Raw genomic sequence first — 16,071 nt, forward strand, 5'->3', positions numbered from 1 at the left:
ACCTACCATAGGTGTAGGTTAATTTGGCACATAGGGTTTTAGTATGCACCCAGGGAAGATGGTTAATATTGATGGGAAGATGGATGGAGCCAAATACAGGACCATTCTTGAAGAAAACCTGTTGGAGTCTGCAAAAGACCTGAGACTGGGACGGAGATTTGTCTTCCAACAAGACAATGATCCCAAACATAAAGCAAAATCTACAATGGAATGGTTCACAAATAAACGTATCCAGGTGTTAGAATGGCCAAGTCAGAGTCCAGACCTCAATCCAATCGAGAATCTGTGGAAAGAGCTGAAAACTGCTGTTCACAAACGATCTCCATCAAACCTCACTGAGCTCGAGCTGTTTGCCAAGGAAGAATGGGAGAGAATTTCAGTCTCTCGATGTACAAAACTGACAGAGACAAACCCCAAGAGACTTGTAATAGCAGCAAAAGGTGGTGCAACAAAGTATTAAGTTACAGGGGCCGAATAATATTGCACGCCCCACTTTCCAGTTTATGAATTTCCACAAAACTTTTAAATAACCAATAAATTTCGTTCAACTTCACAATTGTGTTCCATTTGTTGTTGATTCTTCACCAAAAATGTACATTTGGTCTCTTTATGTTTGAAGCATGATATGTGGGAAAAGGTTGAATAGTTCTAGGGGGCCGAATACTTTCGCAAGGCACTGTACGTCTTTCCAGCAGTGACCACGTCCAGCTGAGTAATGTCCGTGTATTCTGGAGTTTACGACACAGAAAGCTACGTATAGTTTACAGTAATTCAAGTAACAAATGTGAGAAGGTGATTTAGACTAAAGACTACACGAGCTTTTTACAAAAACCGTATAGAACATGTACATGAAGCTGATATGTGAGTGGCGCCTCGGTTTGTGTCTTGTGCTGTCAAACCCCAAGTTGTACTGAATTGTTACATCTGTCACATCAGAGGGAAGATCTCATTAGTATTAAAATGGAGGAAGACCTAGAAGAGGAGATGAGCGGAGGTCAGCAGTGTATGAACGTCGTGAAGGAGGAAACTCCAGATGTTACCATAGGTATGTAATCCTGGCATTAGGTTTCCATTATTTATATTAAAATTATCAGAAGAGCACATCTCATAACACAAGATCCACCATTTGTAACATGTCACAGCTCACCTCCTCCTCCTGTACAATTACTGATAACACCTCTGTATGCAGTAGATAACAGGATCCACCATTCACAATAGGTGATGTCACAGCTCACCCCCTCCTCCTCCTGTACAATGTCTGATAACTCCTCTATATACAGTAGATAACACAGGATCCACTATTCACGAATGGTGATGTCACAGCTCACCTCCTCCTGTATAATGACTGATAACACCTCTATATACTGTAGATAACACAGGATCCACTATTCACGAATGGTGATGTCACAGCTCACCTCCTCCTGTATAATGACTGATAACACCTCTATATACTGTAGATAACACAGGATCCACCATTCACAATAGGTGATGTCACAGCTCACCTCCTGTACAATGTCTGATAATACCTCTATATGCAGTAGATAACACAGGCTCCACCATTCACAATAGGTGATGTCACAGCTCACCTCCTCCTCCTGTACAATGATTGATAACACCACTATATACTGTAGATAACACAGGATCCACCATTCACAATAGGTGATGTCACAGCTCACCTCCTCCTCCTGTACAATGATTGATAACACCTCTATATACAGTAGATAACACAGGATCCACCATTCACAATAGGTAATGTCACAGCTCACCTCCTCCTGTACAATGACTGATAACACCTCTATATACAGTAGATAACACAGGATCCACCATTCACAATAGGTAATGTCACAGCTCACCTCCTCCTGTACAATGACTGATAACACCTCTATATACAGTAGATAACACAGGATCCACCATTCACAATAGGTGATGTCACAGCTCACCTCCTCCTCCTGTACAATGACTGATAACACCTCTATATACTGTAGATAACACAGGATCCACCATTCACAATAGGTGATGTCACAACTCACCTCCTCCTGTATAATGACTGATAATACCTCAGTATTTGGTAGATAACACAGGATCCACCATTCCCTTAAGTTAATTGTTTTGCTGAAAGAAGAAATTCCTCCTCATCTACAGCTTTTTAGAAGAGGCCGGAAGGTTCTGATGTAAAATTGATATTTGAAACTGTCCATAATTCCCTCCACCTTGACTAAAACCCCAGTTCGAGATGCCAAAAACAGCCCCAAAGCATAATGCTGCCTCCACCATACCTCACTGTGGAGATGGTGTACTTTTGATGATGTGCAGTGTCGGATTTGCGCTGAACAAACCTTTTGGGATTATGGCAAAAAAGTTCAACCTTTATAACACGCTTCCCTCATGCTTTTGGCAGCCATGATGGAGCGTTTGGCAGAACATCGCTGGGTTTGCATGTTTTTCTCTGTAAGGAAAGACTTCTGTCTCCTACCCCACACATATGAAGAATGCAGGAGATTGTCACATGCAGGACACAACCAGGGCTGGCCAGAAATTCCTGCAGCTCCTTTAATGTTTGTCTGCCTCTTACATCCACCCACACCAATTTTCTTCTTACCTCTTCCTCAGTTTTTGAGGGACGTCCAGTTCTAGGTAATATTCCTGTCATGCCACTACTCAATTAATGTCTTTTACATTACGAAAACCTGGAATTTTAACATGGGTGTAGCGTTTTTGGCAGTCTTCTGGCTGCCATTGAAGATGTATATAGGTCATGTAATTAGTCCTTTTGTATGTTTACCGCAGATGGATCCAGGAGGAGACGTCCCCGTCCTCTGTATCCCCAGGATGGTCCAGAGGAGAATCACAACATCCCGGAGGATCATCAGGTAGACGGCCCTGTACTGAATTTGTATATGGGGAGACATTTCTGATCAAGGTCATAGATGTCATAACTTCTGGTGGATCTTCCTGACCTTAGACCATATGGTGCCTCGGTTATCAATGATGAGAAAAGCCTGTACGTCTTTCCAGCAGTGACAACATCCAGCTGAGTAATGTCCGTGTATTCTGGAGTTTACGGCTCCCGACACAGAACGCTATAGTTTACAGTAATTCAAGTAGCAAATGTGAGAAGAAGGTGATTTAGACTAAAGACTACACGAGCTTTTTACAAAAACCGTATAAAACATGTACATGAAGCTGATATGTGAATGGCGCCTTGGTTTGTGTCTTGTGCTGTCAAACCCCAAGTTGTACTGAATTGTTACATCTGTCACATCAGAAGGAAGATCTCATTAGTATTAAAGAGGAGGAAGACCTAGAAGAGGCGATGAGCGGAGGTCAGCAGTGTATGAACGTCGTGAAGGAGGAAACTCCAGATGTTACCACAGGTACGTAATCATGGCATTAGGTTTCCATTATTTGTATTAACATCATAAGAGCACATCTCATAACACAAGATCCACCACTTATAACAGGTGTCACAGCTCACCTCTTCCTCCTGTACAATGACTGATAACACCTCTATATACTGTAGATAACACAGGATCCACCATTCACGAATGGTGATGTCACAGCTCACCTCCTCCTCCTGTACAATGACTGATAACACCTCTATATACTGTAGATAACACAGGATCCACCATTCATAATAGGTGATGTCACAGCTCACCTCCTCCTCCTGTACAATGACTGATAACACCTCTATATACTGTAGATAACACAGGATCCATCATTCACAATACATGATGTCACAGCTCACCTCCTCCTCCTGTATAATGACTGATAACACCTCTATATACTGTAGATAACACAGGATCCACCATTCATAATAGGTGATGTCACAGCTCACCTCCTCCTGTACAATGTCTGATAACACCTGTCACGATAATGTGAATATGCCATGTTTGAGTATCTACCTAAAAGTACATTGGCTTTCCAGATACATGCTATGGGCCTTGCCGACTCCCCCTCTTCCCCTTCTTTTGTCTGTGTGTGTAATCCTATACTTCATTTCCCTCCTCCCTCAAGAATTTATATGGCTCTACCCTGCAGCAGACAAATCTCCCTACCCTCCTCATTTCCCCCCTCCCATCTGGTACTGGTTAAAACTGGTATAGGAAGCATGAGCTTCTATTGTACTTTGAAGGTTATATATATTGGCACCGATCAGGGCTAGAGATATAAGAATTATATATTAAGAATGTCCATCGAGGGATCTATAACTGCCTGAATTGGCTAGAAGCTAAACCCAACGAGTTTCCCCGTAAGCGGGTCATGTAATTACGTGTTTACTCTTAAAAGAATTCCCCTGATGTGGGGCACATTCTGATCATCGTGTCTTTCGTATACGAGATTCATACAGCTAGCTAGGCATAAAAATAGTTATAATTCTAAGTAAAGGGGAGGTTTCAGTGAGGTCACCCCAGGGGGAGTGCCTGGGTTTTAGGCTAGGAAATAAGTAAGAGAAGCAGGAATCTTGAGGTGTCTTTGTCCGGGGTCTAGCTGCTATACAGATGCGTGCTATGCCTCTAGGTGTGACCCCCTCCTTCACAGCACACTGTCGGCCATGAGATAAGATGACATAAAGAAATGTAAGTGTTTATTTTCAACCTTAATCCCATTTTATTTGTAATTGTATTGTACTTATGATTTGTCTTCTTTATAATGTCTTTATACCTCTGTAAACACTGCCTACCTTTTTTTGGAGTAAAATATAAAATTACTAGCTTGTCTCTCCGTGCTCTATAATGAACTGTCGCGTCCTCTGAAGTGAATTACGCTACTAATCTGGGTTGGCTCCGGACCCGTTAATAAATAAGAAATCGGAGCTGGTGGCAGCATACTTTTTTCTGTGCAATTGGGAATCTTTGCAGCGATCGGCGGCGTTGATAATTATTGTTCCCGCCTGAGTGGGAGTAGTTTTATCACCCTCGCTGCAACGTGCCCAATAACCAGTACATAGCAGGCAGCCTTTCTGGTGACAAATTATCCTAGGTGCAGTACCCTGACTGACCTGAGGGTTAGAGAGTCGCCAGAGAGCTGCGAGTTCCAAACCGGAAGTGGGATTTAAGTAAATCCCCTTCAGAAAGAACCAGGGGCAACCAACCAACCCCGGTTCATGACAAATTGGTGTGAGTGGTGGGGATGATAAAGATATCCTCCCCATGAGCCGTGACATATCGGTGGCAGCACGGTGGGACAACACCTCTATATACAGTAGATGACACAGGATCCACCATTCACAGTAGGTGATGTCACAGCTCACCTCCTCTATAATGACTGATAACACCTCTATATACAATGGATAACACAGGATCCACCATTCACAATAGGTGATGTCACGGTTCACGGGGAGGATATCTTTATCGTCCCCAATACTCACACCAATTTGTTATGACCCGGGTTGTTTGGTTGCCCCTGGTTCTTTCTGAAGGGGATTTATTTATATCCCACTACCCAGTTCCGGTTTGGAACTCGCAGCTCTCTGGCGACCGTCTAACCCTCAGGTCAGTCAGGGTACAGCACCTAGGATAATTTGTCGCCAGAAAGGCTGCCTGCTATGTACTGGCTATTGAGCACACTGCCGCGAGCGAGGGCGCTATAACTACTCCCACTCAGGTGGGAACAATAATTATCAACGCCGACAGTCGCTGCAAAAAAGTATGCTGCCACAGGATCCACCATTCACTATAGATGTCACAGCTCTCCTCTTCTTCCCTATGACCTGATCCCTAATCAGTGTTTCTTATTACATACTTAAAGGGGTTTTGACACCATAAAGGATACATTGCGTTTAACTAAGCCGAAAATGTGTAAATAAGTTTTTTTTCAATTTACAGTTATTATAAATGATGTTCCAAAAATGAACCTTTCATCTTCTGAAATAGTCCCGGTTATTCCATCTGTGAGCTTTATCCTTCCATCCCAGTATCCGATCAGCAGGCCGTGCATGTGCACTTCCTGCCATAAAAAAAGGAGAGGAGTTCCTCCACCTCCAGCATTCGCCATGTATGTGAGAGTCCTGAGCGGTGATGGCAAACGCACTCCCCACAGTCACACAGGTCTGACAGGTGGGTGAGATCAGTCTGCTTTCCCGAAACTGCATAAAGTTCTTACACCTTGTCACGAATCACTGGGGGATATCTTTATCATCCGACCCCGCTGACCCCAATATGTCTTGAACCGGGGTTGTTTGATTGCCCGAGTTCTTTTCTGAAGGGTATTTATCTATATCCCACTTCCCAGTTCCGGTTTGGAACTTGCAGCTCTCTGGCGCCCCCTTACCCTCAGATCAGACAGCGTACTTGCACCTGGGATAATTAGTCGCCAGAAAGGCTGCCTTACTATGTACTGGCTAATGGGCACACTGCAGTGAGGGCGATAAAACTACTCCCACTCAGGCGGGAACAATAATTATCAACGCCGTCCGTCTCTACCAGGTTTCCCAAAAGCGCAGGACAAATCCATTGCCACCAACTCCGATTTCTTAATTAATAACGGGTCCGGAGCCCACCCAATTGGTAGCATAATTCTCTTCAGAGGATGTGACAGTACATTATAGAGCAAAGAGAGACAAAGCTAGGATTTTATATACTTTACTCCAAAAAGGTAGGCAGTGTTTACAAAAGGGTAAAAGGATATTATAAAAGACAAGTATCGTATGTACAGATAACTACAAATAAAAAGGGATTAACGGAAGAAAATAAACTTAGTTCTCTCATATTATTTCATAGCAGACCATGTGGCTCGGGGAAGGGCGACACATCAAGATGCATTACAGATGCATCTCGCAGCTAGACCCTGGACAAAAGACTAGTGAAGACTCAGGTCTCACTCACTTATCCCTGTGCCCAAAACCCAGGCACTCGCCCTGTGGTGACCTCACTCAGAGGCTGAATACTCCCCTTTCTTAAAATTTATGAGTAGCCATGTCTACACATTTCTCGCCGTATGAACCTCGTAGAAGAACGACAGAATGATCCTGATGGTCACCACGTCATGGGGGTTCCCTTAACTATAAACACGAGGTAGATATATGACCTGCGTAAGCAGTAATGTGTTTCTCAATTTCTGCTAAGCACTGAGCTTAGAAAACGCACTAGTGGGTAGCCCTATTGTTGCACATACCAAATGTATAACTTTCATTCCTCTGTCACTAATTGGAGTCAAGTTATGCCTTACTATTAAGTTTTACATGAGCAAAAGAGCACATTAACTTATATTTTATTCAGAATAGAAATTAACCACTTCTTTCACATACTATAGCTGCCTTTCCCAGCTTAAAGCCATAAACTACTTGGTGGGGGCCTGCTGCACATTGGTATCAAGTTGCACAGAGTGTGTAGTGGAAGACAATTTCCTATGCAGCTGAAGAGGGGGGATCGGAGAGCCCACAGCATGTGTCTGCCCTAGGGCTTTGTTTCTGTATCAGCGAATGCAGTGGGGGAGAAAGGGAGGAGGTTCGAATCTGCAGCGTGGGTGTGTATGCCATGGAACCTTCTAGAACTAAACTCATAATATGGCATTTTTACATTATCGTGATACCTCCCCCCCCCCCCTTTTTTTTTGGATTACGCTACGGAGACAGGACTTCTCGGTATTCCTCCATGCGCACCTTGGCAGGTTCGCCTCGGCGGGACAACCTATCTGCATTGCCATACTCGCTGCCTTTTTGTGTTTCACGGTAAAGTTGTACTGTTGGTTCCAGACATGGATTATAGCCAGCACAGAGGGTTGTGGTCAGTCACCACAGTGAAGGTGTGACCGTACAGGTAGGGCTGCAAATGTTGCAGGGCCCAGACCATGGCCAGGCACTCCTTCTTGATAGTGGAATAGGCCACTTCCCTCGGCAGAAGCTTCTGGCTCAAGCACAATATGGGGTGCTCTTGGTTCCCCGAGTCGACCTGGCTGAGTACAACACCGAGACCAAACTCGCTGGCGTCGGTCTCCACCAGGAACGGTCGACTGCTGCTGACCGCTTATAACACAGGAGAGTTGCACAGGGCTGTTTTTCTCTTCGCCACGACAGCACCCACTGAGAGAGGGGATCCGCCCCTAGGAACAGGAAACCCTACGGAGAGATAAAAGGGGCGGTCCCCCTCGCTCCCACAGTTTGGTTTCCTGTTCCTATGGGAATCCACGGAGAAGAGGATGCCTAGCCTGGATGCCGCTTGCGCGGTTTACCTGTGAGGACGGCAAGGGCTCCAGAGCTGGAAGCAGCGTCGGGGGTCCTGGTGTCAGCTTCCCCCCTCTGCTGGCAGACGCTGTGAGGCCAGGGCTGGAGAGTGCTGGCTCACAGAAATTCATCCGGAACGTCTGCGGGGAGTTAGCGCTGTAGTTGGGGAACGCTGCGCCGTCCTCGGCGAGCGCTTATACGGCGTGGAGCCCCAGTATGCCCCCCGGAAGTATAAGCTAAAAAGCTTCCGAGGAGAGGGAGGAGACGGCGCTGGTGCCGGTGACAGCGCAGGCATATGGAATATGGCCGCGACCCGGAAGTGATTAGCACTTCCGGGTTCAACAGGAAGAAGATGGCGGCCCCCATGTGAAAAGGACGCCGGCAGTAACGCTCCGGCGTCCAATATGGATTCGGCACAGGACCCTGCGATGTCTTCTATTGAGGCCACCGCAACTACTCCTCACAGCCATACCAGCAGCAGCAGCCGCTCCAAGCGGAGCGGATCTTCTAAAAAGAGCAAGCCTCTGCAGTCTCCTCCTCGTCAGCCGGTACCTTCACAGACGCTTCACTGGGGTGAGTGTACATCTACCCTATTAAGCTGATTGCTGTCCCCTCTTCTCTAACACTCTAGGCAAAATGTACTGAAAAAACGAAACACAAACAATGTGCGATATGTCTTCAGCCCCTTCCGGATAGTTACACAAAGAAACTTTGTAAACCATGCATTGATTCCACCTTACGGGAAGAGGCCTCGGTTAAATCTGAGGACATTAGAGTGTTGATTAGAGAAGAACTACAAGCCCTGCATAGTTCGGGAAAAGAAACGCGTCCTAAGGGGACAAGAGAGTATGTTTCACCCATATCTGACCAATCTTCCGAATTAGAGAATGCAGATTCGGATATTTCTAGGGATTATGTTTCCTCGGATGAGGATCAAGATACGTGCTTCCCCACCGACAGTATAGATAACCTGGTGAAATCCGTCTGTAACACTATGGGCATCGAGGATTCTAAGACCCCTAAAACACAGCAGGACATAATGTTCGCTGGGCTGTCCGAAAGGAAAAGACCCTCCTTTCCGGTGATAGCAGCAGTAAAAAATTTAATTAAAAAAGAGTGGGAAAACCAGGGGCAGAAGGGATTACCACCATCTTCAAAGAGACGTTATCCCTTTAATGATGAGGAATTCTCGACCTGGTCAAAAGCCCCAAAAGTAGACGCAGCAGTGGCTTCCACATCTAAAAAATCCCTGCTACCTGTGGAGGATTCAGGTTCACTACAAGATCCTCTGGACCGCAAAGCCGACTCTCTCCTTAAAAGAGCGTGGGAATCTTGTGCGGGAGCCCTAAAACCGGCTGTGTCAGCTACATGCACCGCTAGGTCCATGCTAGTCTGGCTAAGTGACTTGGAAGAAGGACTTAAAAACGGTCTCTCTAGAGACAAGTTGAGAGCCTCTATACCTTTAATTAGGGGTGCTACAGCCTTCCTGGCTGACTCATCTGCTGACTCAATACGTTTAGCGGCCAAGTCGGCGGGGCTGACTAATGCAGCACGTAGAGCCCTGTGGCTTAAGGGCTGGAAAGGCGATCCCCAGACAAAATCCAAATTGTGTGGTCTTCCATGTCAGGGTGAGTACCTATTTGGTACTAAGCTGGACGAGATCCTGACTAAAGCAGGGGAGAGGAAAAAGGGCTTCCCTAATAATAATTACCTTCCATCTTATAGGAGGGCGTTCCGAAAGCCCATGTTTAACAAGAGGAAGGATTTCAAGAACCAAGATCGCTGGGCCACTAGAGACACCAGACAGAGAGGAGCACTTTTTGGGAAGCGCCCTTACAAAACTGAGGAAAAACCCCGTTAGAACAGATCTGCCTGTCGGAGGTAGATTGTCTTCCTTCTCAGATCAATGGCAGAAAATAACTTCGAACATTTGGGCAAATAGTATCATCACCTTCGGCCTAAAATTTAAATTTTCCCGAGTCCCGCCGGACTCATTTCTATTGACTTCTTTAAAAACCCAGTTACAACAGGAGGCTTTGGAGCAGGAGGTAATGAACCTTCTAGCCAAAGGGGTTTTGGTGGAAGTCCCATTTCTTCAGCAAAAAAAGGGGTTCTATTCCCCTCTATTTTTAATCCCAAAGCCAGATGGATCTTTCAGAACCATATTGAACCTTAAAAAATTGAACACCTTTTTGCAGAATCAAACCTTTAAAATGGAGTCTATCCGATCCACCATAAAACTGTTGTCTCCCCATTGTTTTATGACGGTACTCGACCTAAAAGATGCGTATTACCATCTGCCAATTTTTATAGAACATCAACAATATCTCCGCGTGGCGATTGTGTTGAATGGACGTATACGACACTTTCAGTATACAGCAATGCCCTTTGGACTATCAATAGCTCCAAGGGTATTCACTAAGTTAATGTCGGAAGTAATGTCATACCTAAGAGTAAAAGATACCCTCATAATTCCGTACCTTGATGATCTTTTAGTGGTAGGAAGTTCCCCTTCACAATGTCACCAACGATTGTGTAATATGGTCTCGTCCCTGCAGAGACTAGGGTGGTTGGTGAATTGGGAAAAGTCTAGACTTCTTCCAACTACTCGACAAACATTCTTGGGAATTATAATAGACTCCATAAGCCAAAAATGTTTCCTACCACAATCCAAGCAATTGACAATAAGAAATAAGGTACAGTCGGTAATAGATAAACCTCTAATATCTTTAAGACAAGGCATGTCCCTCCTTGGCTCCTTCACGTCATGTATCCCAGCAGTACCATGGGCCCAATTTCATTCAAGGTGTTTACAATATGCAATTTTACATGAGGAAATAAAATTACAAGGTCATCTAGAAGGTAAAATTTCCCTTTCTGAAGACGTAATTAAATCTGTATCCTGGTGGCTAGAACCAGATCACTTGGTTAGTGGGGTCCCCTGGGTAGTTAAACCTTCAAACACAATATTCACGGATGCCAGTCCTAGTGGTTGGGGAGCACATATGAGAGATCAGGTAGCCCAAGGTCTATGGTCGGTTACGGAGTCAGACGACTCATCTAATATAAGAGAGCTGAAAGCTATCCATCACGCTCTTTGTGAATTCCTTCCGCAGCTACACGGAACACATACAAGGATTCTGTCAGACAACATGACATCAGTAGCCTATATCAATCATCAAGGAGGAACAAGATCAGGAACACTCATGTCTATAGCCGAAAACATCCTAACTATAGCCGAGAAACATCTACTGTCTCTATCAGCACTACATGTCAGAGGAGTGGACAATTCAAAAGCGGACTTCCTCAGTCGCCATACCCTCCACCAAGGGGAGTGGGTTTTAAATCATCGAATCTTCAAAATGATAACCGTAAAATGGGGTTTACCAGAGGTAGATCTCTTCGCTACAAGAGACAACAGGCAATTAAAAAAGTTCGCTTCAATGTTCCAATCCGACAAACCCGATTTTCTTGATGCTCTCCAGGTACCATGGACATTTCAGAAAGCATATGCCTTTCCTCCTCTGATACTTCTACCAACAGTAATCAGGAAGATTTTTTGACACGTGGACTACAGGTCAGGTCCACTCGCTTTTGGACCGTTGAATCACCCCCCAGCTGTAACATGTCATCGATCTCCTGGTGCATAACCTGCTGCACCTCGTCGGAGATCTGATAGGGTGTTCACCGTAGTGGGGCATGATTCCCGGTGTCCACCTCGTGGACCGCTAACTCCTCCAACCGATCTGGAAGGATGAACACGGCCCGGAAGAGTTCCAGCCTGGTTCGCAGTTGCGACCGCTGGGGTTCGGTTAACAAGGCTCTTACCTCCACGTCCTCGATGGACCCACCTGCCTTGGCTTGGGTCAGCATGTCCAGGACGGGGTCTTCCTCCCCTTCTTCGGTCAGGCTGCAGACTGGTAGGACGTAGGCTTCACGTTCGTGATGAGCCTTCATCATATTGACGTGAAAGGCCTTTTGCCTACCCCGAGCGTGGTCAAGCGTGACCATGTAGGTGACCTGGTTGAGCTGTTGGTGGATGACGTACGGGCCTTCCCAGGCTGCCTGAAGCTCATCCTTTGGTACCGGGACCAGCACCCACACCTTCTGACCTACCTGGTAGGTCTGCTCCCGGGCGTTCTGGTCGTACCAGTGCTTCTGGTCAGCCTGAGCCTGCGTCATGTTGTTATGTATCAACTGCATCAAGGTCTGCATTTTGTCATGGAAGCGCATGACATACTCCACTATGGACACTTCAGAAGGCTTCGGCTCCTCTTCCCAGGTTTCCCTTACCAACCCAAGGGGTCCCTGGACTCGCCTGCTGTACAGGAGCTCGAAGGGGGAGAATCCCGTCGAGGCCTGCAGAACCTCTCGGTAAGCGAATAGCAGGTGTGGGAGGCACCGCTCCCAGTCGTGTCCTTGGGTCTGAAATAGCATGTATAGCATCTGTTTGAGGGTACCGTTGAAGCGCTCACCCAAGCCATTGGTCTGTGGGTGAAATGCACTCCATACCAGACGGTTAACCGCATTCTCTTACAGAGTGCTTCCATTAGGCAAGACATGAGTTGAGTCCCTTGATCAGTAATCACCTCCCTGAGAAATTCTCCCCGTGAAAAGATGGTCAACAGTGCATCTGCCACATTATTATTATCTATCTATATAATTGTCAACTGGCCGACCAATCAGCGAAGGGCCAAGTCTGGCCGCGAATTAGCCCCTCTACTTCCGTCCAGTCAGTGCCTCCTCCATACTCGCCTCCAGTCAGCGCCCACATAGTGTTTTAGGACTGCGTTACACAGCGGCATAACTCCGTGTAACGCAGTCCCTTAACCCTGCCATTAACCCTGCCATTAACCGTGTAAGTGTGCCCAACTTTTTACTATTAATGCTGCCTATGCAGCATCAATAGCAAAATCATATAATGTTAAAAATAATAATACTAATAAAAAAAAAACATTATTCTCACCTTCCGCCATCCGTGCCAGCCTTTCCCGGTCCTTGCGACGCTCCAGTCCCAAGAATGCATTGCAGCTGTGACCGGAGATAACGTAGCGGGCTCGAGAGACCGCTACATCATCACGTGTTATTGCCGCAATGCATTACTGGGAACAGAGCGTCGCGACGAGCATCGGTAAAGGCCTGGCCTGGATCCGGGGGCCGACGGAAGGTGAGTATATAACTATTTTTTTTTTTTATTCTTTTTTTAACAGGGATATGGTGCCCACATTGTTATATACTGCGTGGGCTGTGTTATATACTGCGTGGGCTGTGTTATATACCGTACTTCTTAAATATTCTAGAATACCCGATGCGTTAGAATCGGGCCACCATTTGGTTTATTTATAATAACTCCATGGTGCTTTACATGAGAAGGGGTTACATCAAAATACAAATATCACTTACAGTAAACAAACTAACAATTAAAGACTGATACAGAAGGGAGAGGACCCTGCCCTTGCGGGTTTACATTCTACACAATTATGAGGAAGGAGACAGTAGGCCGGGGGTTGCAGCACCTCCGCTGGTGTTGAGGTGGCCGTGTGGTCATTACAGGTTATTATTATTTATTATTATAGTGCCATTTATTCCATGGCGCTTTACATGTGAGGAGGGGTATACATAATAAAAACAAGTCCAATAATCTTGAACAATACAAGTCATAACTGGTACAGGAGGAGAGAGGACCCTGTAAGCTTCTTTGAAGAGGTGGGATTTCAGGTTCCGTTTGAAGGATCTAAATGTGGTGGATAACCGGATGTGTTGGGGCACAGAATTCCAGATGATGGGGGATATTCGGGAGAAGTCTTGGAGGCGATTGGGTGAGGAGTGAATAAGTGTGGAGGAGAGAAGGAGGTCTTGGGAGGACCGGAGATTACGTGAGGGAAGATATTGAGAGATTAGTACGGAAATATACAGAGGAGAAAAGTTATGGATGGCTTTGTATGTCAGTGTTATTAGTTTAAACTTGATACGCTGGGAAATTGTGAGCCAGTGAAGGGATTTGCAAACGGGGGAAGCAGCAGTGTAGCGAGGAGAGAGATTAATTAGCCTGGCAGCAGAGTTAAGGATGGGCTGTAGGGGTGCGAGAGTGTTAGAGGGTAGCCCACAAAGGAGGATGTTGCAGTAGTTGAGGTGGGAGATGATTAGGGCATGCACAAGCATTTTAGTAGAGTGAGGGTTGAGGAAAGGATGGATTATGGAAATATTTTTAAGCTGGAGGCGACAGGAGATGGCGAGAGCTTGGATGTGCGGTTTAAAGGACAGGGCAGAGTTCAGGGTTACTCCGAGGCAGCGGATTACCTGGACGGGAGAAAGTCTAAATTCATTTATTGTGATAGATCAGGTAGGGAAGATGTGTGAGATGGAGGAAAGATAATTTAGTTCGGTTTTGTCCACATTGAGTTTGAGGAAGCGAGAGGAGGATATGGCAGATAGACACTCTGGGATTCTGGACAGCAGAGAGTTGACATCTGGGACAGAGAGGTAGATCTGAGTGTCATCGGCATATAGATGGTACTGGAAGCCCTAGGACTTTGAGTTGTCCCAGGCTAAGGGTATAGATTGAAAAGAGAAGAGGTCCTAGGACAGAGCCTTGAGGAACGCCAACAGAGAGGGGGCGAGATAAAGAGGTTGTATGGGAGTAGGAAATGCTAAATGTGCGGTTGGTGAGGTATGAGGAGATCCTGGATAAGGCGAGGTCTTTGACACCAAAGGAAGAGAGGATCTGTAGTAGGAGGCTGTGGTCAACTTTGCCCAAGGCAGAGGACTTGTCTAGAAGGAGTAGTATAGAGAATTGTCTGTTAACTTTGGCTGTAAGTCGTTTGTAAGTTTGATCAGGGCAGTCTAAGTGGAATGGTGGGGACTGAAGCCAGATTGTAGGTTGTTGGAAGAGATTACAAGAGGTAAAGAGATCGTGAATCACGTGGAGTTTATTGCAGACGGAGTGGGCATTCCAGAGAGGGAGCAGGGTGGTGGGCGTCCGGGGCACGGATTTGAGGTGGGCAAGATATTGGGTGTTTATGTTGAGATGGGAGCGATAGAAGGGGGTAGTAATGGGAGGTATGAGCTGTGGGGGTCCAGGATTGGGAGATAAGTCGCCAGCAGTGAGGAGAAGCAGAGAGAGGCAGAGCAGGTGGGAGGAGAGTGGGCGGCTTGTTTTGTGTATTATTAGGAGAGATCTGAGGTTGAGGAGCCGGTCAGCAGAGGAGGTCAGATGGGGAAGCAGGAGGGAAGGAGAGATTATTACTTGGTTAGAGGGTGCTGGGGTTTGGGGATAACGAAGGAGAGTGAGGAGTAAAGGAGCCAAAACTGTTAGTGTATGTCAGCATGATGAGTAAATGTGGTGGAAAGGGAAAGAAATTTAGTACATTTATTAACAGTGGTTAGTCGTACCTTCTGGCTCATTTCTGGCATATTTCTGCTGTCATCTTTGCTGCTTTCCTTTCAGAGCCATCCTTCTAGAGACAGACCACACTGCTGACATACGCTCTTAACAGTTTTGGCTCCTTTACTCCCAGCATAGCCATGGTTGCCAAATAAAAGATAGGACAGAAAAACGAAGAGAAGGGTAGGGGGTAATCTCTATACACACACCTTTGTCTCAGGACTAGTAAACACGGAGTTCGTTCTCCAAAACTTTTTTGCGCAAAGTCTTCGCTAGAACTGAGCAAGGTTTTAGTGCGGGGAATGATTGCTCAAACTCGATCGCTAATACTTTATTATTCCACCGCTCTGTCACCAATATGTCACGAAACTCAGGGGGATAACTTTATCATCCCCCCAATATGTCATGAACTGGGGTTGTTTGGTTGCCCCAGTTCTTTACTGAAGGGGATTTATCTATATTCCACTTCCCAGTTCCGGTTGGAAACTTGCAGCTCTCTGGCGCCCTCCTCACCCTCAGGTCAGGC

At 45.9% G+C, this 16,071-nt stretch overlaps 1 protein-coding gene across 1 annotated transcript in view; it reads left to right on the plus strand.

Moving 5' to 3' along the window:
- The window catches only part of LOC143793567 (uncharacterized), a 222,596-nt gene that overhangs the window by 168,944 nt on the left and 37,581 nt on the right, over positions 1 to 16,071 (plus strand). Inside the window, exons 3-5 of the mRNA XM_077280641.1 lie at positions 937 to 1,045; positions 2,788 to 2,870; positions 3,266 to 3,374. Coding sequence (XP_077136756.1) covers positions 961 to 1,045; positions 2,788 to 2,870; positions 3,266 to 3,374 — 277 coding nt within the window. The 5' untranslated portion in view covers positions 937 to 960. The remainder of the gene's footprint in view (positions 1 to 936; positions 1,046 to 2,787; positions 2,871 to 3,265; positions 3,375 to 16,071) is intronic.

Source organism: Ranitomeya variabilis, chromosome 1 (genome assembly GCF_051348905.1).
Source record: "Ranitomeya variabilis isolate aRanVar5 chromosome 1, aRanVar5.hap1, whole genome shotgun sequence".
Classification (NCBI taxonomy): Eukaryota; Metazoa; Chordata; class Amphibia; order Anura; family Dendrobatidae; genus Ranitomeya; species Ranitomeya variabilis.